The sequence below is a fragment of the Neolamprologus multifasciatus genome, chromosome 22 (genome assembly GCF_963576455.1).
Source record: "Neolamprologus multifasciatus chromosome 22, fNeoMul1.2, whole genome shotgun sequence".
Classification (NCBI taxonomy): Eukaryota; Metazoa; Chordata; class Actinopteri; order Cichliformes; family Cichlidae; genus Neolamprologus; species Neolamprologus multifasciatus.
This window is the reverse complement of record NC_140459.1, coordinates 24,736,327-24,762,829: the sequence shown is the minus strand read 5'-3', so window position 1 is coordinate 24,762,829 and position 26,503 is coordinate 24,736,327. Positions and strand designations below refer to the sequence as shown.

The 26,503-nt window shown below is 41.2% G+C and overlaps 2 protein-coding genes across 2 annotated transcripts; both read left to right on the top strand.

Annotated features, from left to right (window-relative positions):
* The first annotated feature begins 551 nt into the window (after nucleotides 1–551).
* Nucleotides 552–7,126, top strand: LOC146493560 (E3 ubiquitin-protein ligase znrf2-like). Its single transcript, XM_085148061.1, has 4 exons — nucleotides 552–1,408; nucleotides 2,818–2,913; nucleotides 3,921–4,026; nucleotides 6,124–7,126. The coding sequence occupies exons 1-4, from the start codon at nucleotides 1,102–1,104 to the stop codon at nucleotides 6,179–6,181; spliced, it is 567 nt and encodes a 188-aa protein (XP_085004187.1). The 5' UTR covers nucleotides 552–1,101; the 3' UTR covers nucleotides 6,182–7,126.
* A 2,200-nt stretch (nucleotides 7,127–9,326) lies between these two features.
* On the top strand, nucleotides 9,327–13,705 carry txnl4a (thioredoxin-like 4A). The gene is made up of 4 exons (XM_085148062.1): nucleotides 9,327–9,487; nucleotides 9,706–9,885; nucleotides 11,148–11,251; nucleotides 13,187–13,705. Exons 2-4 carry the CDS (start codon nucleotides 9,733–9,735, stop codon nucleotides 13,356–13,358), a joined length of 429 nt encoding a protein of 142 aa, XP_085004188.1. The 5' UTR covers nucleotides 9,327–9,487; nucleotides 9,706–9,732; the 3' UTR covers nucleotides 13,359–13,705.
* The last annotated feature ends 12,798 nt before the right edge of the window (nucleotides 13,706–26,503 follow it).

Below are 26,503 nucleotides of genomic sequence, written 5' to 3'. Positions count from 1 at the left end.
CAGCCACTCAGGGCCGAGTTAAGCTTCGGACTGAAAAAGGAATCGCTGACAGGAAGTAGTGGTTTAGTATTCAAATTAAAAGCACAAGAGTTATTGCAAAGGTGCCTTTTTCTCTGTCTTGTCACCACGTGCACATTTATAGGATACATTTGAGTATTTGTAACAGTTATAGAGGCAGGTTTGTGTGTTTTTCTGGTTAAGATTTCACATAGGAGGAAAATATGACGAGCTTACCCACAAAAACTGCTCAACAGTGAATGAAATTGTTTAAAATCTAACATCAGCTGGACAAACTATGACAGTAAAATGCTACTTTTCAAAATAATACCCCTAGAAGTGAAATTTCCAGCAAAAATACTCGCAGCTATAAAATTCAGTAGTTACAATCCTGGTAATTCCCCCTTGACGGCAGGTACTGTATTTCTTATTGGGTCAATTGTGTGCCACGCTTTGCAGCAGCAAAGTCACTGAACTTCATGTAATAAATTAAGCTGCTGCAAAGCGTGGGACATAACTTGTGTACAATCAATAAAAGGAATCACTATCTGTCAAATTGAACAATTGGATGCTTTTACTTTGAAAGAAAACGTACTGTATTCGGTGGAGTTGATTACGGCTGACAGCGTTGGCTTACCGGAAGAGGAGGGCAATCCCTGCTTATATTTTTCTTTCCAGACACCACAGTTGAACACAAAAACAAACTTGAAACCAGACGGGCTTTGGGGTCAACACTTGTGCGTGTGTTCTCGGCTAAAGCGGAGAAACACAAACCTTGTTACTTAAGAGATTTTCTCTCTTTTTTTTAATACATCTGTTGTTGGAACAAAGGAGAAGGACTTTGAAACGAAGAAGAAAAAGAAAAAAAGAACCTTTGGAAAGGAAGTTTTGCGTCAGTGAGTGCGCACTTTACGCACAGTGCGCACTGTGAAACTTTGACATGTTGAATAATCTCGGCTGTATCGCTGCATACTTGTTTGGCTGCATTTCCTTTGTTGTTTTCGACTCTCCGGGGCTCGCTGTGATCATGTGTCGTGGCTAAAAAAAACTTCTTTAAGAAAGAAAAACGCACTGACAAACAAAACCCCTAAAACCTGCGGCAGTATGGGGGCCAAGCAGAGCAGCCCTGTGTTTGACAGCAGAACTCGAGCTTATTCCAGCTCCGATCTTCCATCTGGGAATTCCAGCAGAGGAGAAAGGTTTGCGGGGTTCAGGTACACAAATGGACCCGATGGCCCAAGAATCCGGTTCACGAGTGGAGGGCCAACAAATTCTGGGCTCAACATACCGGCCGGCGGCAACCAGAGCCTCGACGGCACAGATGGTGACGATGAGGGCCAGCTGCCCCCAGAGGGACACAGGCTGCTTATAGGGTCCCTGCCTGCTGAACTGTCCTCACGTCTGCTCGGGGGTAAGGCGCAAATTTATAAAAGTACACCTGGGGAGGCCAGGCCCATTATTGCTCAGTGCACACTTAGATTTTTAATGCACCGATTTCCTCTTTGTACTCGAGGTGCACTTCCGCAGTGTCAGTACAGCTTTAATATCGTTTTATGCAGTGCATTTCGCCTTCTCTGATATTACCACCGATTCTAATTAACATTTAAAATCCTGCAGCACACAACTGCCCACACTGCATATCCGAACTACGTTATTATGACTTAAATTTCTATTTAATGTAAGGTACCCTATCATTATTTCTCAGTTTCATCTCCAAAGTTGTATGTGTAATTTTGGTGTCAGAGTTACTTATTATTTTTCCATTCGACATGCGATACCTGGCATATGGTTAAGGCTGTCTGATGACTGAGCCCTTTGTTTTGCACTTCTGCACTTTTATTCCAGCCACAGGTGGCTCTGTTGCCGCTTTCTTTTTTTTCCTTTTTTTGGTGGGGGGGCTCTTTCTTCTTCTACTGCTTCTTTGTTTTGCAACACCAGCCTGTTTTGTCACTCTGGCTATGAGAGGGAAGAGTAGTGCACTATGTAGGTCAGCAGATAAGAGCTTCCTGCTGGTTACACATTGCCTGACAGAAACACACACTTGCACACATACACAACAAACTTCCTGAATCCGCAGGTCTTGCTGTTTCTCAACTGAAGGGGTGTCTCACTGGGCCCAACCTGCAACAAAAGCGGGAGTCAAACTAACATAACAACATTCAGAGAGCCTTTAAACACCAGTGTTGCTGACAGCTCAAAAGCTGTTTAAGCACAGGTTGAATTGAGTTTTCTAGGTTTTTTGTTAGAGGCCTAAAAAGTTGTGACATGATCTCCATATCCAGCTGTGTTCCTGCCCTCTTCTCTTCCTTTTTCCTTACCGGCATATAATTCCCCCGATGAGGAAATGTAATCATTAATCGCACCATCAATAATCTTCACTCAAGAGAACCACATGACTGGAACTCTGCAAGTCTGAGACTTTATCTCAGGCCTGGAGGTGAGCTTATCTAACGTCGAGCGGTTCTTGGCCTATTAATCTCTGTACAGCTGTGCAGATACAGGGGGTCAGAAGGAAGTAGGCGATCGGCCAATCGCATGTTTTATAGATGCTTTTGCAGTAAACATCAAATCTGTGTTAAGTGTGCGCTTGCAGTAAGTTTGCAGCGCTGCAGTGACATCTGCAAACTGTGTGAGGTAAGCAGATTGTTCGTTTATGGGAGATTTGAGTTCGTGCGGTCAAAAGGTCCCGTAGGTCACAAGATTAAGCACAAGCCAACAGTCCCACGTCCTGCCATGTGTACATATCAATATGAGGTTATCAGCGGTGCACTGCCACATCAGGGCCCTTTAATGTTTTCTCTATGCGTTTTTCTCCTCCAGGCTTCCACTGTCCCGTTTGCTCCAAGTTCATGGCGTCGGATGAAATCGAGAAGCACCTGCTCATGTGTTTCAGCAAGACGCGCCTCACCTACAACAGTAAGACTGAGGGGGAGATTCTGAATGTCTTTGAGACTGTTATTTTATTGATTTATTTTGTTGCCCACTGCTAATTATTAAATGAAACTGCACGTGACAAAGCAAGTGCCCCTGTTTTTACCTTTTTAAAAAAATTCTTTTATACTTAAAAAATATAAGCGCTAGAGCCTGACTGATAAGACTGTCAGACCAATGCCGATATTTGGTGATTTAAAATCCCGATAAATAGGCACACAAAAAGATTTCCATAATATTTGTTGTTTCTTTTGTTTTGAGTTCTTACAAAGACAAAATGACAATGCAATTTAAAAATAATCTTGCTTTATTTTTACAAGTCGCCAATTACTTGTTTTCCCTTGCCAAACGCCTCTTGGATGATTGTCCCGTTTCAAGTATTAGAGTGCTGGTGGACAACCTATGCCATGCCAACATTTGTAACATGGTTGAAGGGTGTTTCTCCCACGTTGTCTTTAGGTGTTTTTTTTTTTCAGTTTCATTTCGCGACAATTATAAATGCTGAGATAATCCTAATGATAGATTGACAAATAGCTAGAATCAAAATATAAATTTTCCTCGAATAAATGTCAAAATATTTTTCAATTTTAGAAATTTAATCATCATGTGATGTCTAAGCTTTATCTTGTTTATCGTTATTTTTTGTCATTTTTAATTCTGACGTTAGAAACCACTGAAATATAATTATTGTAATGGTCATTACTGTGTAAGTAGCAATTTATTGGTGCAAAAAGCTGTAATGTACTGGTGTTTAGTTTTCTCCTCCATTATTAAACTACACCTTCACATTTTCATACAGAGGAACTGGAGAATAAAAAGTGAAATTACATTCAGCCCAATCAGCAGCACATTTCCACACAGATGATAGCAGGTATTCTGGTATCAAAGGTTAAACAGATGGTTGTGCGGGATTCAGTGAAGTGAAGATACAAGGTTTGGTGTGCGAGGCAGCTTTTTGCTCATTTGGTCTGTGTTTGTATTGTCTTTCTCAGAGGACATCCTGTCCAGAGACTCTGGGGAATGTGCCATCTGTTTAGACGAGCTGGAGCAAGGAGACACCATTGCCAGACTGCCTTGCCTCTGCATCTACCATAAAGGGTAGCTAATGTGCACAAACACACACAGATAAACAGAATCAGCTGGAAATACTTTGACTAATGCATACAGTTAATTTAAAACCTGTAGTACGTATATGCACAACATAAATAAACATACCAATTAATGCTCAAAAGGCCATTTGTTGTTGTTGTTGTTGTTAGATGGGAAGATAATAAAGCACTCATGTTTAAACCTATAGACTACATTAATGTAAAGCCAGCTTAGAAAAAATATACAGAAAGCAGTTTAAAAACAGGCTGTGAAACTTTACTGCATCCTGTAAAATACTGCACCTCTTATTGTCTAAGCATTTTCAAAAAACTACGACATAAGTAGTTGCGTAATAGTGGCTAGCAGCCAGTCTAGCAATTTCACCCTGCCTCTAATCTTTAAGCTAAGATAGTGTAATCTTAATTTTTCTTTCTTTCTAGCTTTTACCATTACCTGGTCTATTTGATTATATAGCACCGACAAGTTTGAACCTGTCAGATTAAAAGAAAAAGATCCTGTAAATGGAAAGCATTCTTAGCTTTCTCGCAGAAATCATAAAATTATGAAACTATCACTTGCAGCTAATCTGGTGATATGTAAGGTGCGTTCCTGCACCTATAGTGCGTTCGATCTGATCCAAATCAGTTGATAAGTTTGGAAACTTGTAGCTTTTTCCTGTGGTTTGGTTTGTTTTCACAAAGAAAAACTCAAAGCAAACTCTGAACTAAAATACGTCACAACAAAAAGGTCTGGAGCAAGAATAGTAAATACTGGAAGAAGGCGCTGTGTTGTGGTCTTGTGGATAACATGAAGAATTTACATTAATTTCACAGCTAGTTGCTAACCCAAACCCTGCGTTTGTGTATTTTGGACATTTATGGTACCTTGCAGCATCCCAGAATGCAAAACCTACCTGGCTACAAGAAAGCATTTAGCTCAACCCTGCAGCATACACCTTGTAGTTTGCTGGGATTATGTTCACACCATAAACTAACCGCTGTGGAGTTTGTTTGGAGGTGGACCTCCACGGGTCTCAGTGCGGTTGTTTTGGTGTGCGTTGTGTGTGTTCTTTTGTTAGGTTGGACTAAAACCAGGCTAGCTGTTTTTCACTTTTCAAACAAAATGATGCTAACTTGCCACCAACCTTAGCAGAATATCCCTCACTGATCAGTCTGCTTTGGTGGTTTTATAAGCATTTAATGCATTAAAGCAGTCAAAAAGCAGATGATACAAGGAAACACTATACAAATGTTTTCACTATTTCATACTGACATTTCCTAACAACAGGCTCTTTTCTTTTTAATCTGCATGTTAGCACTTTTCTTAGATGGACACCTATCATCAGCTGTAGAGCTATGTATGTCCCACAGTTAGCATGTAAAGGCTGTAATATGTACAGAGAGATCCTGCTGTTCCCTTTGTTGGTGCAGGTGCTCAGATCAGATCTGGGCTCAAACGTGTACAGAAGGTCGTGAGAAAGCCCCATTCCCAATCAGGAATGGGAATTTAGTTAGTAGTGCTACAGTTTTGTTTAGGAACCTTTATGCCAGCGAGAGGAATAAACAGTGCCAACAGCGACTGGGTGCTGTCCCCTCTGCAGGCTTTCAGAAGGTGACCAATCGGGAAAACTTTCAGTGAAGTGGGGCCTGAAGGAAGCCTGGGGATAGCATGAGCTGTTCCATGCAGAGGCTGGACTAAGAGGCCGCATAACAATCTGAGATAAAGTCAAGTGTTTTGACTGGGAGCAATGCCAAGATACACTAGAGGAGTCCCAGAATAAAAATGTGGAGTTGAAACAAGCATAATATTTACATTAACCTCATTGGTTCTAAGAGCATATAGATCCTAAAAAAAATAATAATAATAATCTGTGAGAGGAACAAAACGCTACACAAGCACATTTGCATAAGTGAATAAGTTCTTCATAATTGTTGTGATAATATTTTATTTTCCATTTTTAACTTAAAAAATATACAAATTAAAATATACATAAAAATATTTTGTTTTTGTTTTTTTTTACTTCAAGCTGGTTCCATTTGTTGTGTTCACAAACACTACATATGTTTCCAGCTCCGTTTGAATCAAGCCTCCTTGTTACTGTTGCAGGTGTATAGACGCGTGGTTTGAGGTGAATCGCTCCTGCCCAGAACATCCCAGCGACTAGGAGCTGCAAATGTCCACTACCACAGTACATCACTGGGATCGACTGTGTGCCCTGACCTCATCCCAACACTGTCTTTTCCAGTCACGCATCAGCGCTCCTCAGGGATTATAAGACATTATTGTGTGCAGAGTTTTCACATTGCCTCATGGACTTTGGATATGCCTCCTTAGGTGAAGTGAAATGTTCAAGGAGCCGCACCGGTGAGGTCATTTCAAAAATATGTGACATCCCTCGTGTCACCTACTGGCCTAAAGAAGATTCATGCAACCTGGAATATGAGCTGGGCTGTGTTTTTGTTTTTTTTGTTGAGCTGGGCGTGGTTTTTATAGGAGAGGACTTCTAAGACCGACATCTCTCTTCAGGAGGGACTGAGGCCAACAGACTGTGGAGAGAGACGATGAGAAGGCTGATGTTGTGCAATATGAAAAGCAGCCACAGGGACTGGGGAGGAAAAAAATGTCTTTATCAGCTTTAAGGGATGATTGCAGTGTTGACGTAAGGAAGCACATTTCAATGTTATTGCAAAACAGGCTGTTGATATTGTTTGGTAAACAATCATGTGTCATAGACCAAGCAGTCTAACGTGAAATAGTTGGACGATTACCACTCGGCCATTTAGAACCACATTACTGTGATTGCGTAGTTTAGTTGTGGGTTTTTGGGTTTGTTTGTTTTTTAAAAGTTGGGTTGTAACATATCTAATGGTGATTCATTCTCTGTCTCTCTCTGTCTCTCTAAAAGAGTGCCATAATATGCTGCTATGTGATAGACTGGAAAGTTTTTCTATAACCTTTGAACCTTTTCGGTCAATGTTCTTTCTGTTTGTACTGTGATGAGTTGCACAACAATAAATGTTTTGTCCTTGTGTCTTTTTCCTGCATGAGAACTGTTAATGTACATTTGTGTCTTTACACTCGTCCTCCAATTAAAAAGTCATATAAAGTGTGAAGTTTGCATTCTTTCCAACCGACAGCTGTACTTACTTACAATCACGCAAAGGTATTACATAACATCTGCAGTTTATCCCGCAAACATTATTTTGTTGTTTTAATTGTCGAGAAAAATTAAAATCTTAATGGCACCGTTACTTTTGACAGTAAGTACTAAAGCTAGCAGCTACAAAAATGCAGGGATGATGTGTGACACCTGTTTAGAAGTCAGTGAGCAGAGGCATGAAGAGCCTGGAGTTATTTGTTTGTCTGAGGATTTGCAATCTTTTCATTGGTTACAGAGTGTTTGGTAATGAAATGTATGCGTGCCAGAGAAGGTATTTTCATATGAGGGAAACTGTCCTCTGGCAAAGGACAACAAATTAAAATATGACAGTACTTCCTGATGATAGTAGTTTACCTCCATCAAGATTAGACAGCTTTAAAACAAAGTTCTAGCAATCCTGAAAGTCTCCTTACATGAGTCCAAAAAACAAATCCACATACTACTGTATGCATCTATCTATCTAAGTTCAATCAAACACATTCGGTGAGTTAATGGTTTATACTTGTGTTACAATCAACTTTTGGATACATTTTCAAGGAGGAGCATTTGATATGATGTAATAAAGTAGATAAAATGCAGCTGTGCCTTAGTCACATTAAACAGTAACCAAATGTAATGTTACTATAATAAAAAAAATTAAATTTAATAAAATGTTATTAACTATGAAACATAAACACCTTTTCACAGCCCATGTGTAAAATAAAAGGACCAAAATAGATCCCAAAGGTTGATTCTGTTCATCTGGACGTAGAGTTTTCAGTGGGAGAAACATTTCGTCACTCATCCAAGTGACTTCTTCAGTCTCAGCTCAGCTCTCTATCAACTCTCTACTCATGGCCATTGATCAGTGGTCTTTGATCAGTAGTTGTTGATCAATGGTCATGAGAATTTGCATATTAATGATCAAGGAACTGACCTCCCACCCATTGTCCCTACAGTGGTGCTAGTTTCAGTCCTTATACAGTGAACTGTTTATAAGATTGGGGAATCCTGCAGTCAGCTGAGATTGAAGAAGTCACTTGGATGAGTGACAAAATGTTTCTCCCACTGAAAACGCTACGTCCAGATACACAGAATCAGCCTTTGGGATTTACTTACCCGGATGATTGAGCATGCATCAAGATATCAAGATAAGACCAAAATAGATGGGACCAAGTTTCAGTAATTAGCCCACAGTACTTTAGCTATGTCATTCTCAAAACTTGATAGAAATGTTTCACTGGGTAAATCACCTTAAATGAAGCTCATTTAAGGTGATAATCAAATAATCAACCTTATTTGTCTGAAAGTACTTTTGTGCAGGGACCTGTAACTGTGTAATGTTTTTCAGTGTAACCACAGTATAAACCTGTCTTCTACAATCACTGGTAAAGACCAAAAGTTCTTCCAGATGGGGCGGGGCTATAGGGGTGGGGTGGCTCTGACTTATCTGAAATTTGTTTGCTCCTCTTCTTCACACACATTCATCACTTAAGTAGAAATACTTTACTTACTTTACTAAAGTATTTAAAAATGCTTTAGTAAATATTAACATACTCATTCAATGTCCTTACTCAAAAGTTTAAAAAAAGTACAGGCTCTGAAAGGTACTCTAAACAAAAATAAAAAGTAGCTCTTTGTATTTTTGACAACTAATTAAAACTCATGTTATATTATTATTATTATTAAAAAAAAAAATCTTAACAAAGGCAGTAAAAAATGTGGCTGTATTTGCTGTTGTCTAAATTGTAGATGGGTGACTTTGCCTCCACACCTAAATAGAAAAACGACTATAGGGCTACATCGAGGTTTGGCAGGTGTGGAAACCCTAAAATTACCTGAAAAGAAAGACTTAGAAACAAGTGACAAGTTGTTTCGGATTGGATTTTCTGAATTCCTATGACTCCCACACCCCACCAACCCCCTGTGCCACCCCATTAAAAAAAGAATCCCCTGCTTCCAGTTAATATTAAGAAAATTCTTCCATGTTGCAGCTGGAAAGAATGCCGTGTTTTCCTGAAATCTGATTTTGGAAGTCTCATAAATGAAAATCAGAGGTTACCTAAAGTAGATTGCATAGGGTCAGGACGTCTTACAGTATAATTCACTAAGGAAAAACTTAAAATCTGGCTGCATCTGACTAAAACGTACACACGGACGTGACGTAAACACGTCTGGCGCTGAATTGATGACGCCACGCGCCTAGAAACGAACCTTTTGCGACAAAGTACACAGCGGCTGTATTATTCAACATTTTCTATTTCTTAGAGTTGCGAATTGCGTTTTTACCACATACGTGGCCTAATAACACGGATTTATTTACATTTTTAGGTAAGTGTTTCCGAATTTTGTTCACTTCTTTTCATGCAGGGCTCACTATTTCTCCTTCCAGATTTTTCCTTGCTAACCTCAACCCAGACTGCCCCGTTAGCAGCAGGCTTACTGCCTATTATGACTAACACAAACAAACGCAGAGGTTTTATTGGATGTAATTTATAATGTAATATACACATTTGCTACTGTTGTAATGAAACGTATTTAATTTGCAGCTTAGGAATCAACAACTTTGGATCAACATGTCGTACATGCTACCACATCTCCACAACGGCTGGCAGGTCGACCAAGCCATCTTGTCTGAGGAGGACCGAGTCCTGGTTATCCGCTTCGGACACGATTGGGACCCGACATGTATGAAGATGGACGAAGTTCTTTACAGCATCGCGGAAAAGGTTTGAGTAGTTTATAAACGGCGACTGTTTGCTAGCTTATGTTTCTTATCTGAACTCCTGTAGAGGGCGCTATTTGTGGAGTGTTAAGCTGATAAAATTCAATATACTTTAAGGTCAATACGTGGACTATTTTACCATTTATTGTAACATTTAAATAAGACTTAAACGCTTACAAATTGAAAATATATGCTCAGCATCTTTCGTGGAGTCTTATTCTGCAAATAATCATTCTAAATGCAAGTCTTTCTCTTACTGTTAATTTCAATTTAAGAGGTGAAATTTTGTAGAGCCTATAACTTATACAAATGTAATGCTGGCACTTTCCCCCTCCCTCCCTCTCCTGAGTCGTCTTTGTTTTGGTAATTTTGTTTGTTTTCATGGTTCAGGTTTTTCCCAAGTCTTTGAGTTTCAGCAAGTTACCTCCAGTAATTTGCTGATATATGTTAGTCAGTGTGGTAACAGTTTTTATTCTTTTACTTGTAAACTCAAAACCCGGAGGGAAAAGTAGCCATAAAAGACGGTGTGACTTTATTAATTACTCAGTTCAGAGAACCAACTTCACCCATGTTTCTGGGTCACTCCTTGAGAGCAGTGTTATGGATACAAGAAGTCAAGAAGAGGGGAAAAAAGTGCTCTTAGCTACATTTTCGCTATGATAACTGTAGTGTCAGTGCAGTTTGATTCAATATTACTGAATTCTCCCATAGATTCAATTTAGTTTTGTTTTGGGTTTGTTTGTTTTTTTTGGCCTTTTAGCCTTTAATGGATAGAGACAGCACAGGAAAGTGGACATGCAGCAAAGGGCCACAGGTCAGACTGGAACCCAGGCCTGCTGCTATCTGGCCACAGGCCTGCTCACCAACAGAGCTAAACCGGCGCCCCTGTTTAGTATTTATTTATTTATTTAAACCCACCCAGATTTTTTTTCTTTGAGACTTTTTAATGCCTCTTAAAGGGGCCTGGAGGCTCCGTACTACATTGACTGGTCATGGAAGATTATTACTGATTGTACAACCAAGGCTTTTGCTAGAGGATTTGGCTCTGAGGTAGCAATTTGTTGATGATTTTCCAGATGTAACCTTGCTACCCAGAGCTGTTAAAGTTAAATAGAAACCTGACCTTGTGTAATTTTTAAAAGATAAAATTGACTTGATGTCCAGGAAAACGTTTTGCTAAGAGCAACACTTTTCTTCTTTTTTTGTGTGTGTCTGTATTTACTTTGTTTTTCTGAACTCATGGTTTTTATATCTGTGCCTTGGCAGGTTAAGAATTTTGCAGTCATTTACCTGGTGGACATCACAGAAGTACCAGATTTCAACAAGATGTACGAGTTGTACGACCCCTGCACTGTCATGTTCTTCTTCAGGTGAGGCTGTCAGTGTCAGCCCTGCATTCTGTCACTGTTGTTGTTATTTAGTAGACTGGCATTGCTGAAAGGCACTCAGGTTATTAATTATTAAAGCTAATCAGATTAACAAAACTGCAAAATCTTTTTTTCTTGACAAGTGAGTGCAGTCATTATCCTTACATAAATGAAGTGTACAATCCAGTTCTTTCAACACTAAAAGTGCTCAGCTGTGCTCTTCTGGACTCTGCTTCACATCAAACTCACAACACATTAAATAAACAGACCAGAAGACTGTACTAGAAAGGTATGAGGGTCCGTGGGGGAAAACACCAGATACTGATATTTTAATAAAGAAGTTAACATACTCTGGGAATACTTTGAACAAGAGGACACATCTCATGCATGACCGTCCCGAGAAAACTTAACCGTAACACTGGACACACTTATCTTAACGCAGCTGCCCCCCCAGAACAAGCAATCACTTTTTGATTGTAAGGCGATTACACAAGGTACCTGATAGGGCTGGGCTATATCATACCGTTCACGGTAATACCGGTGTAATTTTGGGCAACAATAGGAAAATGAAATATCGCGATAGAATATGGGTAAAACGCGCATGCGCAGTGCCTTTGTTTACATACGCACATGGCGGCGACGCAGAATGAGAAGAGCAAAAGCGGATCATTAAATGAAACGGATGAACCAGAATTGGTTTGTAAAAATGCTGCAACTTCAGTGGTGTGGAAGTGGTTTAGCTTTCGTCCGTCAGATACACAAAGAAACACTATTTTTGGTAGAGCATGCTAGCGGGCCGTCGTTATTACCGTGTTGTTTGGAAAATACGGCACACTTAAAATCAATCCTTTGATTTTTCTGAAAATCGACAGTGCCCCTTATAATCCCGTGTGCCTTATGTATGAATTCTGGTTGTGTTTACTGACCTCTGTCGTACATTGCGCTCGAAAATCTGTCACATGTTTTAGTACGACTTTGCTAAGCTACGAACCCGCACCGCTTGATGGATTGTCGAGAATTACGGCTATCGTAGGCAGGAGCCTCGTGGAGTGATACGTACTGCGCTTCAACATAATATTACCGTATTGTGTGTGTATAACCTCTCTTTAAGTTTTGTGGATATTATACATGGTTATGCTGAGGATATGTCGGCCAATTTCCACTGGAAATGCCTTTTGGTTAAACTGTCAGTGAGGAATTTGCATTTGCACTGTTAAATTTTTATATAACTTTAATGCACATAAAAAACAGCTGCTTGTTTAAGTGAAAATACATTGATGGGGTTTTTTGCACTAATAAAGTTGTGGAGTTGTAAAGTATTTTGTCTAGTGTCAATTATATCGTCAGTTATATCGTTATCGCAATTTTTCAAATGTATATCGTGATAAATATTTTTGGTCATATTGCCCTGCTCTAGTACCTGATGGGAGGCAACCTTTATGCAAACGGTTGCTGTTTCGACTTGAATGAGCAGCCACACTCTGAGAGATTGCCGTATGTTTGTATATACGTGCTGTCTAATTTGTAAATGCAGACATGTTGCCATCAGTTTGAATGAGTCTTTGTCAAAAGCTGAAGGCAAGTCGACTCACCTGGCTGCCAGCTGGTTGTATTCCTATAGTTTATGCTCTGATCATCATCAGGAGCATCATCTATCAGCAGTCTTCCTCATGATTGTGATTGGCTGTATAATAAATAAAACTAGACAGATGGACAGTTATTTGTTTTTGACTGAAGACCATAATTATAAAAATTAAAAGAAGAACACTTGAAATAATTCCCGTTATGTCACTGAAATTTCAAAAGGAAAAAAAAACAACTTAAATTTTTAGTTTTAATCTGTTTTCCACATTAGAACACAGATAGAAACCCAGTTTTTGGTATTTAAATGTGATTTAAAGGAACTTGACATCAAACTTCATTTCATCCCATTTTCAGGAACAAACACATCATGATTGATTTGGGCACCGGTAACAACAACAAGATCAACTGGACAATGGAGGACAAGCAGGAGATGATAGACATTATTGAAACTGTGTATCGAGGAGCAAGAAAAGGCCGAGGTCTGGTAGTGTCTCCCAAGGATTACTCTACAAAATACAGATATTGATTCTTCTTTTTCTTCTCTTCTCCGTTTTGTTGGAGTTCTCTTTTTTTCCATCCCTGCTGTTTTGGACAGAGACTACAAATTTCAGAAGTCGAGGATTTTCTTTTCCAGTATTTTCATTTTGCCAGTGAAAGAGGACGATATTGTTATTATTGGTTGTGTATTTGTTACTTTGTGCCATTTGGGGTTTTTGTGTGTGGGTATCAGTTTAACTCAGTTCCTTAATGAACTGTTTATTGTGCTTTTTTATTTTTTTTTATTTTCTTGTGTGAAATTAGCTGAACAGATCACACACAGTGTACACAGCCCTTATATTTAAAAGTTGTAATAAACCTGGATTTTTACTGAGATTTTTTTCCTGAGTAAAGTTTCTGTGGTTGGTAAAGTTTGTTTATTTATTTATTGCTTTTTTTCTTCCTGTAAGCAAGACGACAGCGCCACAGTGGCTGCAAGATGGATAGAGACAAATGAGCTTCTTAGTAATGTGTTGATAGCTTGTTGAATGGCTTTGAGTTAGATTTTGTCTAATTAGAGTTTTAGCTCTGATGACCACGCTGGACGGAGAACAGGAATTTAAAAAATGCCTAAGGAGCTTGGAGCTTTTCTTTCCAAGCTCCTTACGCTACGATGACCTGGATGACTGAGAACCTTCACAGACAAAAAAACTAAGTTTTTCTGTGTCCTCATGTTGAAATCTAATCTCAGTATTTCCCGACCTAGTTGGGTCCACAGGCAATAAACACATAAGTAAATAGTTGAATATCTAACTATTTTAATTCAAACAATTAAAATATAAAGTGCAGATTTTCAATTTTAACACAGTGTTTGACAGATAATGTGGTGTTTTGGACCTGAGCTGAAGATCCAACCTATAGACCTAAAATACAATTCCCTGACGTCTCCACTAGATGGAGCCAGAGCTATTTGGAAGAAGACTGCATCGTTATAACGTTACAGGTTCTAGCCTTACTGCTGAACATTGGTCAAGTGTGCTGTCACGATGACCTAATTCCAATTGTCCCTTTCAGTAACTAGTGTAACTCCGTGTGGATGCCCACTTGGAGCTGCAGTAGGGCCTCGTTAAGGGGATAAGGGTTTAAATGCAAGCTCTGGGACACCTTTGTCTTCACACAGGAACAGGAGCTTCCACTCAGCACCTGCAGCTAATTCTACTGCTGTCAGATGGATGTGTTAACATAGTCCTTCATCTGCTGCGCTTCACTTTCATTCATCATTTACAAAAATCCGACTTGTCTTTAATCTTTCCTCTTTCTTGTTATTAGTATTTATAACAACAATAAGGCAAATAAGAGATGAATTTTTAAGCACCATACAGAATTTCACTAAGTATTCCTCTTATTACTGAAATGGATCATTTGAAATAATCATAACTCAAACTCTAGTGTGCCGAGTTTACAGAGCATGCGTTTTACTGTCACATTTTTCATGCAAACAGTAAAAATGTGTAGGAATGGAATGGGGCCAACATCCAGGCATACAAACTTAAATAAAAGATAAGACTTTTTGCTCACTTTCACAGTTTAAATTATTAAAAATTTAACTACTTAACTAAAATATTACCAGACAGCAGCACGGCAAACAAGTGCTCCGTGTGTACACGTCACGACGACAAAAACACTAAATTATGCATATTTTACAAACACTAAACAGGATAAATCAAATTATCAAGCCACATGTAAAAATACATAAATAAAAAATAAACACTATTGCTTACACGAGCTAGAAAGATTACAATATACAGGAAATCGCTGTAGTTTCTGTCAGTTTGATTACATTTTTTCCATTTTGCTTCACATCTCTAGAAAAGTTGGTTTGATGTAATAAAATGTAAATAAAAACAATATAATTTAAAAACCCATAAACTTATTTTATTCACATTAGAACACAGGAAACATGCGACATGCTTAAACTGAAAAAACTTACCATTTTATATTCATATCATTTTTTATTTGATGGCAGAAACAAGTCTTTATAAAGTTTCTACTGGGCCACGTTTACCACGAGGTGTAGCGTCCTCTGTCCCTGCGCACAGAGATTTCTCCACATTCTTTTGATGATGTTATTTACTGCAATTCAAAGTCTCTGCAATTTAAGGTTGAAGCACATTTTTTTTTTACGATCTTTGACACAAATTTTATTTTTTTATTTATTTTTGTTAGTTGCAAATTGTTTCTCCAGCTGTTTCCTTTTAGTACTGCTTACTTTTCCACAAATTACTATGATGATTAGAACGACTAAAAGTAAAACTAATACAAACTGAAGTGAAACTAAATTGAAAATTCAAAATGAAGTAAAATCTAATATAAAACAAAGAGACGAAACTATAATAACCCTGGGACATGTTCACACACTGAACTGTTTATGAGTGTGATGTCCTGTGGGAAGAAGCATTTCTTGTGTCAGCCTGTTTCGGAGCTCTTTAGCGCCTGCCAGACGGGAGAAATTCACATAAGTTCTGGACAGAGTGTGAAGTGTCTGGGATGGAAAAATAACCCTCAGAGGAGTCCTGGTTACTGTTATATCTCTGCATTTACATTTTAAACCAAAGTATATACATTTTAACACGATTAAAGCTTAGATGGATAATACTTCTGTTAGAAAAAAACAACACTTATAGGTCTTCATAGTTGCAAACTCCCGAAACATCAAGGGTAAGAAAATGAAACCAGTGTTTGGATCTTCCACAGTCTTTGGTTTTAATCTCTATGCAGCATTTAAAGAAAAGGGGGAAAAGAGAGCGGTGAGGAGTTTGAGAATAAGCGAATCTCATTAGTATCCTTCAGCTGTCAGCTCCATGTTTTACAGCTCCTTCCGGTTGGACACCGCACACCAAACCGGAGTCCAATTTGCCAAGTGACAGACGAGGTGAAAGGAGACAAACTCCGTCTCTCTCAGTCTGTTTCGCTTTACGCGAGCGTGTTTGGACCGGAGACACAAAGAAGAATCCAGAGAAAACAGCCTGACCTCTTCACCTCTAATCTCATAATCAGGGTGTGTGTTCGCTTCCAGTTCACTGCACTGTATATTTCTGCCCAGTGTGTTGGGCACAGAGAGTAGACAGCTGGCCACTGAAAGGAGACGAGTGAGGACCGAAAAGGGCCAATAACTGCTTTGGCTGCTGCCAAAACCAAACACTCTGACCACACTGACATAACATGTGAAATATCTGTTTTTCAGGAAACAGAAAAATACAGTGTTTTTAAAGCTGCTGTTGATTTTTTAAGCTTAACATTATGAAAGCTAAAGCCAAGAAATAACCTCACTGCCTTAATTTGTGTACAGTGGCAGGCCTGAGAATATTTGCAGTTCAAAATAAACTAATATCCTCATACTAGTCTGTGTTTATAGACCATGTTGGGAATCTATACACACCCTTAAGGCCTTGCATGCTCTTTCCACTTAGATTAGCCTGGCATGGCTTTGTCTTTGTCTGGCCTGTCCCTGCAGGGCGCGCGCACACCATTACTGTGCCACTGTCCTCATATGGAGCACGGGGCCAAAGGCCAACTCCATCGGTCCATTATAATTCACATTATCATGCGTTGTGTTGTTCCCTGTAACTGTTAATCAGCTCAGCCTCCGGGGAAAGTGGAGGGAAACTCCAGTCTAGACGCACACAGTGAAGAGCATGTAGTGGAGTCGTTGCTCTTATGCACTATACAGGGAACGTGCACGCACTAAGGCTGCATTAATCCAGGATCTGTTTTCAGCTGATAGTGTTTAAAGTGGATCTGCACAAAGAGGGGTGCAGCATGCAGACCACGAGGATCATCTGTGTGCCAAGGGGGAAGACACGCTGGCATCTCTCCATCCCTTTCTCTGCTCCCTTTCTCGTCTGACACTAACCATGTGGATGGAGAGGAGGGGGGCAATTGCCAATTTCTGGGACACCCCATCCCCCCAGCCCTGCAGCTTCCCCTGTTGGCACTGATTCAGATGCACACTCATACACAAATATTGTATTTACCCATTTCTCTTACCCAGTGACGGTTTGGTCACAGCCTAACCCAAATGTGTCCCACATGACGATCTGAGCCACTGCTCTCAAAGTTAGCATCAACTGTCATCCTGGGTAAAGCACTGCTGACCCCTAAAGCTAAACAAAGATCTTTTAACAATTTGGTCCACAGAATGAGTCAACATGGCCTTTTCAACCAGATTCAGACTCATTCAATTTTACAAGCCTAAATTAGATTCTTTTTCCATAAATTTAAAGTGAATTTTGTTTTACTTTTGAATTATCTGTTGTATTATGTCAAGTTAGCTATGTTTGCTGTGCACACTTACAGTTATGGCAGTTTTGTTTTCACCATACAATAACTCAAAAAATTGTACATAACCTTAACATCACTGAATTTCCCAGAGGAACCCAGCAGAAGGATTAGTAAAGTTTTATCTAATCTATCTAATCTAATCTAATCTAAAATCAAAATCAACACATCTACTATGCTGCTAGGTAAAGAGCCAAGCTAGCTAATGAGACAGGCTAGCGGCAAACAGTTCAGAAGAATTTTAAACAGATGAGATTGGCAAATTACAAAAATTAGCTTTTGTTTTGTCCCCCACCCCCACCCACAACAAACAAAAACAAGTTTAAAAAAAGCTAAAATATGTTATCAACAAGCTACCATTTTAGGTAACATCTTAGCTTAACTAGAGCTTAGCTTAGCTTAGCTTAAATAGAGTGTTATAAAATGCACACACTTATAAATCAGAAAAAGGTAGAAAATGGTAGAAGTATTATTTGATTTTCTACTTTCCACAAGGTTGTGAACCCCTTAATTTTTTTTATTAGCTTTAACTGGAATGATTTAATCAGGACAAACAAGAAGGAAATACAATAAATCCAGATTGCATTTGAAAAGATGTGAATTTAATCCTATAGCTGCAACATTAAAACCACTGAATCTTAAAGTGGACATTGTAGACCCAGTATACTGGTTCCTGTTATTCATGTATGTGTTTTGACATATGCCACTGACCCAAATGTCATTGGAGACCAAATCAATACATGTATGGAAAGTTAATTAGCCATACACTTTTTGTTTATGGTTATTAAGGCACATGGAAGATATCCATCCATGGTATATCAAATAAAGTTATTTAAAACTATAATATATATATATATATATATATATATAAAGCGAACACCTTGTTCGAACATAAGAGTGTCCATAAGTGCACGTGGCACCAGGACGCTCTAGGCCGTAGGTCGATGATCGATTTTGTAATCGTATCACCAGACCTGCGACCATATGTTCTGGACACTCGGGTAAAGAGAGGGGCTGAGCTGTCAACTGATCACCACCTGGTGGTGAGTTGGATCAGGTGGCGGGGGAGGACGCTGGACAGACCTGGTGCACCTAAAAGCGTAGTGAGGGTGTGCTGGGAACGACTAGCAGAGGCCCCAGTCCGCGAGATCTTAAACGCACACCTCCGGCAGAGCTTCAACAGCATTCCGAGGGAGGCGGGGGACATTGAGTCCGAATGGACCATGTTCAGCGTCGCCATTGCCGAAGCTGCTGCATTGAGCTGCGGCCGCAAGGTGGTTGGTGCCTGCCGTGGTGGTAATCCCCGAACCAAATGGTGGACACCAGAGGTGAAGGGAGCCACCAGGCTGAAGAAGGAGTCCTATCGGGCTTGGTTAGCCTGTGGGACTCCGGAGGCAGCTGACAGGTATCGACAGGCCAAGCGGAATGCGGCTCGGGCAGTGGCTGAAGCAAAAACTCGGGTGTGGGAGGAGTTCGGAGAGGCCATGGAAAAAGACTTTCGGACTGCCTTGAAGAGATTCTGGCAAACCGTCAGGCGTCTCAGGAGGGGAAAGCGGTGCTCTACCTGCACTGTGTATAGTGCTGGTGGAGCGCTGCTGACGTCAACTGAGAAAATTGTCAGGCGGTGGAAGGAATACTTCGAGGACCTCCTTAATCCCACTGACGCGACTTCCGAGGAGGAAGCAGAGTCTGGGGTTGAGGGGAATGACCCGCCAATTTCTGGGGGCGAGATCACTGAGGCAGTTAAACAACTCCTTGGTGGCAGAGCCCCTGGTGTTGATGAGGTCCGCCCCGAGTTCCTGAAGGCTCTGGACGTTGTAGGGCTGTCCTGGTTGACACGCCTCTACAATGTTGCGTGGAGATCAGGGGCAGTACCCCTGGACTGGCAGACCGGGGTGGTGGTCCCCATCTTTAAGAAGGGGGACCGGAGGGTGTGTTCCAACTACAGGGGGATCACACTCCTCAGCCTCCCCGGGAAGGTCTATGCCAGGGTGCTGGAAAGGAGAGTTCGTCCGCTAGTTGAACCTTGGATACAGGAGGAACAATGCGGTTTTCGTCCTGGTCGCGGAACACTGGACCAGCTCTTCATCCTCTCGAGGATACTTGAGGGTGCATGGGAGTTTGCCCAACCAGTCTACATGTGTTTTGTGGACTTGGAGAAGGCATTCGACCGTGTCCCTCGGGGTGTCCTGTGGGAGGTGTTGCGGGAGTATGGTGTGTCTGGCCCATTGCTACGGGCCATTCGATCCCTATACAACCGTTGCAAGAGCTTGGTTCACATTGTCGGCAATAAGTCGTTCCCAGTGGGTGATGGGCTCCGCCAGGGCTGCCCTTTGTCACCGGTTCTGTTCATAATTTTTATGGACAGGATTTCTAGGCGCAGCCAAGTGGCGGAGGGCTTTCGCTTTGGTGGCCTCAGAATCTCATCTCTGATTTTTGCGGATGATGTGGTTCTGTTGGCTTCATCGGGTGAGGGCCTCCAGCTCGCACTGGAGCGGTTCGCAGCCGAGTGTGAAGCAGCGGGAATGAGGATCAGCACCTCCAAATCTGAGGCCATGGTTCTCAGCCGGAAAAGGGTGGAGTGCCCACTCCGGGTCGGGGATGAGTTCCTGCCCCAAGTGGAGGAGTTCAAGTATCTCGGGGTCTTGTTCGCGAGTGATGGGAGAAGGGAGCCGGAGATCGACAGACGGATTGGGGCTGCAGCTGCAGTAATGCAGACGCTGCACCGGTCCGTCGTGGTGAAGAGGGAGCTGAGTGTAAAAGCGAAGCTCTCAATTTACCGGTCGATCTACGTCCCTACCCTCACCTATGGCCACGAGCTGTGGGTAGTGACCGAAAGAACGAGATCGCGGATACAAGCGGCGGAAATGAGCTTCCTCCGAAGGGTGGCTGGCCTCTCCCTTAGAGATAGGGTGAGAAGTTCGGCCATCCGGGAGGGGCTCAGAGTAGAGCCGCTGCTGCTCCACATCGAAAGGAGCCAGCTGAGGTGGTATGGGCATCTGACAAGGATGCCCCCTGGGCGCCTCCTGGGTGAGGTGTTCCAGGCATGTCCCACCGGGAGGAAGCCCCGGGGCAGACCCAGGACACGCTGGAGAGATTATATTTCTCGGCTGGCCTGGGAACACCTTGGTGTTCCCCCGGATAAGCTGGAGGAGGTGGCTGGAGAGAGGGAGGTCTGGGCCTCTTTGCTTAGGCTGCTTCCCCCGCGACCTGGCCTCGGATAAAGCGGATGAAGATGGATGGAAAGCGACTGCTGTTTGAACAGTCATGTCGCATTAAATCCGTCTTTTACGTCACCGACACAAGACAGATGCCAATTATCAGCGCTAGAGAAGCGACCGAGAAGACATCGCGAACGCTTCCTGGTCATCCCGTGTAGATGTCAGTAAAACTGTTGGGAAGACAACGTTGGAGAAACGTGAACATTTTATTTGTACTGTATAATCTGCAGATTCTGACAGAAATCTGCAACTATCATTTGAAGCACCGCTCCTCTAAAACAGCAACAATTAGGTTATTTACATTATTATATAAATAACAAAATAACTTAAAGCAAAACTTGGGAAACGTAAAGTTCGAAGTCTTTATATTAACGGCCATCAGTCAAACTATACTGTTTGCTCTGGGTCTAAACAGAGCGCATTGTGTGTGACGTGCGCATGCGGGCCACTTTGAGCGTTCACACTAGAGCACGTTTGCTGTCGCATTTTATTTGTAGTGTGAACACGCAGACAAAAAAATCGGATTTGATCAAAAAATCGGAATTGAGCATTAAGACCTGCAGTGTGAACGTAGCCTTAAACATATCAGGTCCCCATAAGGAGAATCATGTGCTAACGGCTGTCTAAATGACTCGGGTAAAGTTTGTAGCATGCGTGCTTGTTGTTTTTGTCTGCTTCCACTTGTCTTTGCACTAGGATGAGGTTGGTGTAAATGTGCAGTCATATTCGTTGTGTTCCCACTAGTGCTGTCAGCGTTAATCTCATTAAAATGACATTAATCTCATAACGCCACAAATCTCCGTTAACAAGTTACCGCAGATCGCCCCGTGTGTGGGACTGGACAGCGTCAACACGTTAACGAGCAAACTGCGCTAACGCACTAGTTTCCACCAATGTAATTGAGCATTGCGTGGCACATCCGACATAATGTTTACTTTTATCTGAATGAGGGTGGGGGAGGTTCAATTTGCCATGTTGCAACAAGCTTAACTTCTATCTTGCTAGCTTGCGCTGTGCTCAGTGGATCTGCGCTTGACAGTGCAGCTTAGGCGGAGTAGTCGAACGCAGATCCACTGAGCGCTCAACACAGACAACATCGTCAGAAGAAAAGTTGATAAAACAAAATTAAAAATTTTGTATTGTTCGATACATATGCGTACCGAACCGAAAGCACTGTATCGAACGGTTCAATACCGATACGAGTATCGTTGCACCCCAGCACGCCCCTGCGGGCGGTTTTCCTTCAAGCTCGGGTCGTCTACCAGAGGCCTGGGAGCTTGAGGGTCCTGCGCAGTATCTTAGCTGTTCCCAGGACTGCGCTCTTCTGGACAGAGATCTCCGATGTTGTTCCCGGGATCTGCTGGAGCCACTTGCCTAGCTTGGGAGTCACTGCACCTAGCGCTCCAATTACCACAGGGACCACCGTTACCTTCACCCTCCACATCCTCTCGAGCTCTATATGACGATCTGAGCCACAGATATATATATATATATAAATATATATATATATATATATATATATATATATATATATATATATATATATATATATATATATATATATATATATATATATATATATATGAGCCATATTAAATAAATAAATAGTATCTGTGGAACTCCACTTCTTTTTGGTCCATATTTTCAATTTTTTTCTTGCTTTTTGTTTGTCAGCTCTCCTATGAACTATTTTCTTAATTACAAATATTTTGCGACTGTGCTGCTGCTGCCACTCGCAGTCTGTGTTTATATATCTGTACATAATCATCCTGTCATCAAGCCTCCATCACTGCAAACCCGCGACCTCGTTCTTGCTTGTCCTTCAGTTCACTCTCTCCCTGATCTCCACCTCTCCTCTTGGGTTATATCACGGGCTCTTTTTACATAACTGACACAGCAGAGAGAGTTATCAAGTCTCATCTCCTCCTCGATAGCTTTAGTTCTCTAATTTCTTCAAGGGAAATGTCAATTCAGAGACCCGATGGAGAGATAGGACTGTTAGATTTTCTGAGAGAAGAGATGATGAGCACTGGCTTATCTCCAAACTCTGAATCAAGATACTGTTTATTCATCTGATATTTTCTCCTCTTCTAAGATCGACTTATTTGTGTGGGCTTTAGGGTGGGTTTGAGTTTTGGCCCCATTGGGGAATTACTCAAAGTGAATGAACCATTGCCCACAGGTTGCAATAGATTAGCAAGCGGCGATCAGTCATACTGATTATAACCCTAAGAAACACAAACCTTACGCCATCAGCCAGCTCCCCGCCTGCCTCAGTTCACAAACGCTGACACACTTAGCAGCCGACTGTTGTGTTGGTTTAATTCCTTCCCCCTCCTCACGTCTGCCTTTTCCTCCACTTAGGGACCTGTGACTAAATGGATTTGCATCTCTTTTTCTGCATCATTCCCAAAGGGGTGCCATCCCTCCATGCGGGACGGTTTACTTAACTCAAGTGAAACAGATACCAGTGTGTACGGGAGAGGAGGTGTGTTTATGCAGTCTGTCGCAATGCTGACACACCTGATGTACTGTACACATGCTGACCCCCCATCACCCCGGGCTAAATGCACTCACTCCATTCATGGCAGCCACTTCCATTCAGAAGCTTCAGAGCCAATTAGCACCTGCACAGTCCTCGCAGGAAGACCAGGCCTCCTGCTACATGGGAAGTGTGATGTTGTGAAATGCCCCAGCTGAACCAACAAAACCAATGCACGTGCTGGTACTCATGCACAAACGCCCCAACGCACTTGCACAAGCGCAAGAGTGGAAAAACTCAATTTTCCTCCATTTTAAGAAGTGGCTCGTGGGTAATGTGTGCAGCAGGATTTGACAAGCAAGAAGCAATCCAGTGATTTTACACATTAAGCTGTGCTCAGGTGTCACTGCTCAGCCTGTAAAATGTTTGTGGCAGCAAGGGAGGAGCTTTGAGAGGTGTCAGGAATTAGTGATGTTGTAGGGGTTAATGTAGCTTTCTAATTTTTATTTATTTTTGTGAACATCTCATGGTGGATTATGTGAAAAGAAATGTTTTTTTGCACTGTCCCATAAAAAGGATTACATAATTGTGGAGGAAATAAACGAAACTAAAATACATGTCTGAATATAATGTTTTACATACAAAATTACACTGTTCATAAGTGCTCAGTGTGTCCCGCTTTGGACACACAGCATATGTCCCCATACTTTTATGAGCATGTCAGGAGTGACTGCAGTCATGGCTGCTGTTATGCTACCTACCAGCAAACACGTGAAACTCGTGAATTCACTCTTTCTAACAGTACACGTTTGGACATCAGATGATTTCTTCTGATGCATGCTGTCCTAGAGTCCTAGAGGGAGCTACAGTCATGCATCCTTTCAGGCTTCAGAAAATCCATCCATCTTCTGCTTATCCCATTTAGGCTCAAAGGGCAAAATGTGCAGTACACCCTGGAGTATTTACCAGCCTTATATTCTAAGGTAGAAAGAGTTTGAACAAAGTACAACATGGTGTTACATGTGACCTGAATATAACGTGCAATCAAGCTGTTAACATGACTGGGCCAAGGAGATAATTAGCACAGAACGAAATAGTGGAGGAATTGTAGCCTGTGGTAGTAACATCATACTATCATACTTCACCACACAGTCTGTAAATCCTTTCTTCCTATCTTCAAATTCCAATGATTTTTATTCTAATGGTGAGATAAGTAAGATCTGAGTGGGTTACATATACGAGGACACATACACATGCACTCATAGCTGACGTCCAAGTGTTTTTATCAGCAACTCAGACACACAAGTATAACTTTTCCTCATTTACAAGAAATGAATAAAGTGATCAGACATAGTAAGAACGTGGGCGGAAAGGGATGTTGATTATTAAATGCTGATGACTTGTTAAAGTTCCTAAACAGTGGGTCTGATTATAAGCTCATAAAAGTTTCTGTTGTAGCCCTGTGGGGATAATAAATTACTTCCACTGAAAGGATGTTATCTTGTAGAGTACACATATTTCATGAGCTATGGTAAAATATGAAAGTTTGGAATTAAAGACTCGTATTCACACAATATGACTGTTTTGTCACGCGCTCAGAAATAGGATTAAGTGTCCCTACAGGTACATGCTACACCTAGGGATAAATACAGAACTGGAAGGCAATTATGTGTACTCGTTCAAGTATAAAAACTTAAATTCTAGGAGCAAAAAACAATTTCTAGTTTAAAATTTCTTTTTGTATTTGGGTATCTCCTGGTAGGGTGGCTTGGTGGAACAGTGGTTTTCACTGTCGCCTCACAGCAAAAGGTCCTGCGATTCAATTCTTCCTGTGCCTGTGTGGGTTCTCTCTCAGTTCTCCACAGACATGCACGTTAGCTATTAGCTTTACAAATTTGCAAATACAATTTACATCACTAGTGACAGTTAGGATTAACCAAGAATTTGGCTAACTTAATACTCAGACAACAGCACTGGCCAGCTCATGATGATTACATCATCATCTTTAAATCTAATGGAAAAAATACAATTATATACATTCCACTCTTGCTGGGAAACATGTACCTTTAAAAAAAAAAAAAATTTTCCTTTGAAAATCAGACTCTGTACAAGCTCTGTACACTTGCCAGTCCATTTCTAAAGGAATAAATGAGTAAAAATATATAAAACAGATTCACAGATACTGCTTAATACTACTTTGTACCTTTTTTTAAGTATCTGATTTTGGATATCAAGGTATAAAATTGTCACTACAATACACAAAACTGCAGTAACAGGGTACAATAACATGAATAAAGAGTGGACAGTAATGTGTGGGGCCGCCTCCTATAATAATTCACACATGTCAAGCAAATATTAGCATACTGTAAATGGTCCACTGTTTTAGTACATTAATGGTTTATTTAACTGATACTATGATGTTGGAAACACACTGATGAGTAGAGGTATTAAAGGAGTCTTTGGGTAAATGTTTGCATTGGCAGTTTTTCAGAAGCTGCTTTTAGAAATCTAAAGGCAGGCTAATATAGAAATATTTAATTCTGAGGAACTATTAGCTATTAGCCATCTTCAGTGAGTCAGTTGTAATAGATCGTGTCTAAACTGTGATATTTGTTCCTGTTGCGCAGTGGGACAAAGGCAGAAAAACCTGCACGAGCCTGAAAATTGATTGACAGCTATACCCTCCTTTTAAAAATGCTGCTGTTTGCTTTCAAAAGCTCTGAAAGCTTCGGGTTAAGCCCTGTTCTTATCAAACAATCGCCTGTCACCCTCGTTCTCTGGCCATTTTCATCACTGCTTCTCCTTGTTCACTGTTTCCTAATCTCTGCTTCTCTGCCTTTACATCATCTCTCTCTCTCTCTGCCTCTTTTTATCTCTCTTTTCCTCCGTTTGAGCCGCTGTCCCCCTATCTGCCAGCCTGTGCTGGTACATCCCCTTCTCTCTGCCTTTGTCAATGTATTTTGCCCTTATAAGGAGAGAGCACAGGCAGACTGTACTAACCGCATGAGCTTAGCGGGGGTGTTGCAGGGGCAGGAGGACCACGGCAACTGTAACGGCAGGGTGAGATGGGAGGAGGATGGAGGAGAATGGATGGATGGCTGGGGACAGGGGGGGTGAAGCCACCACACTTCTGTCAATGACCACCCCTTCACC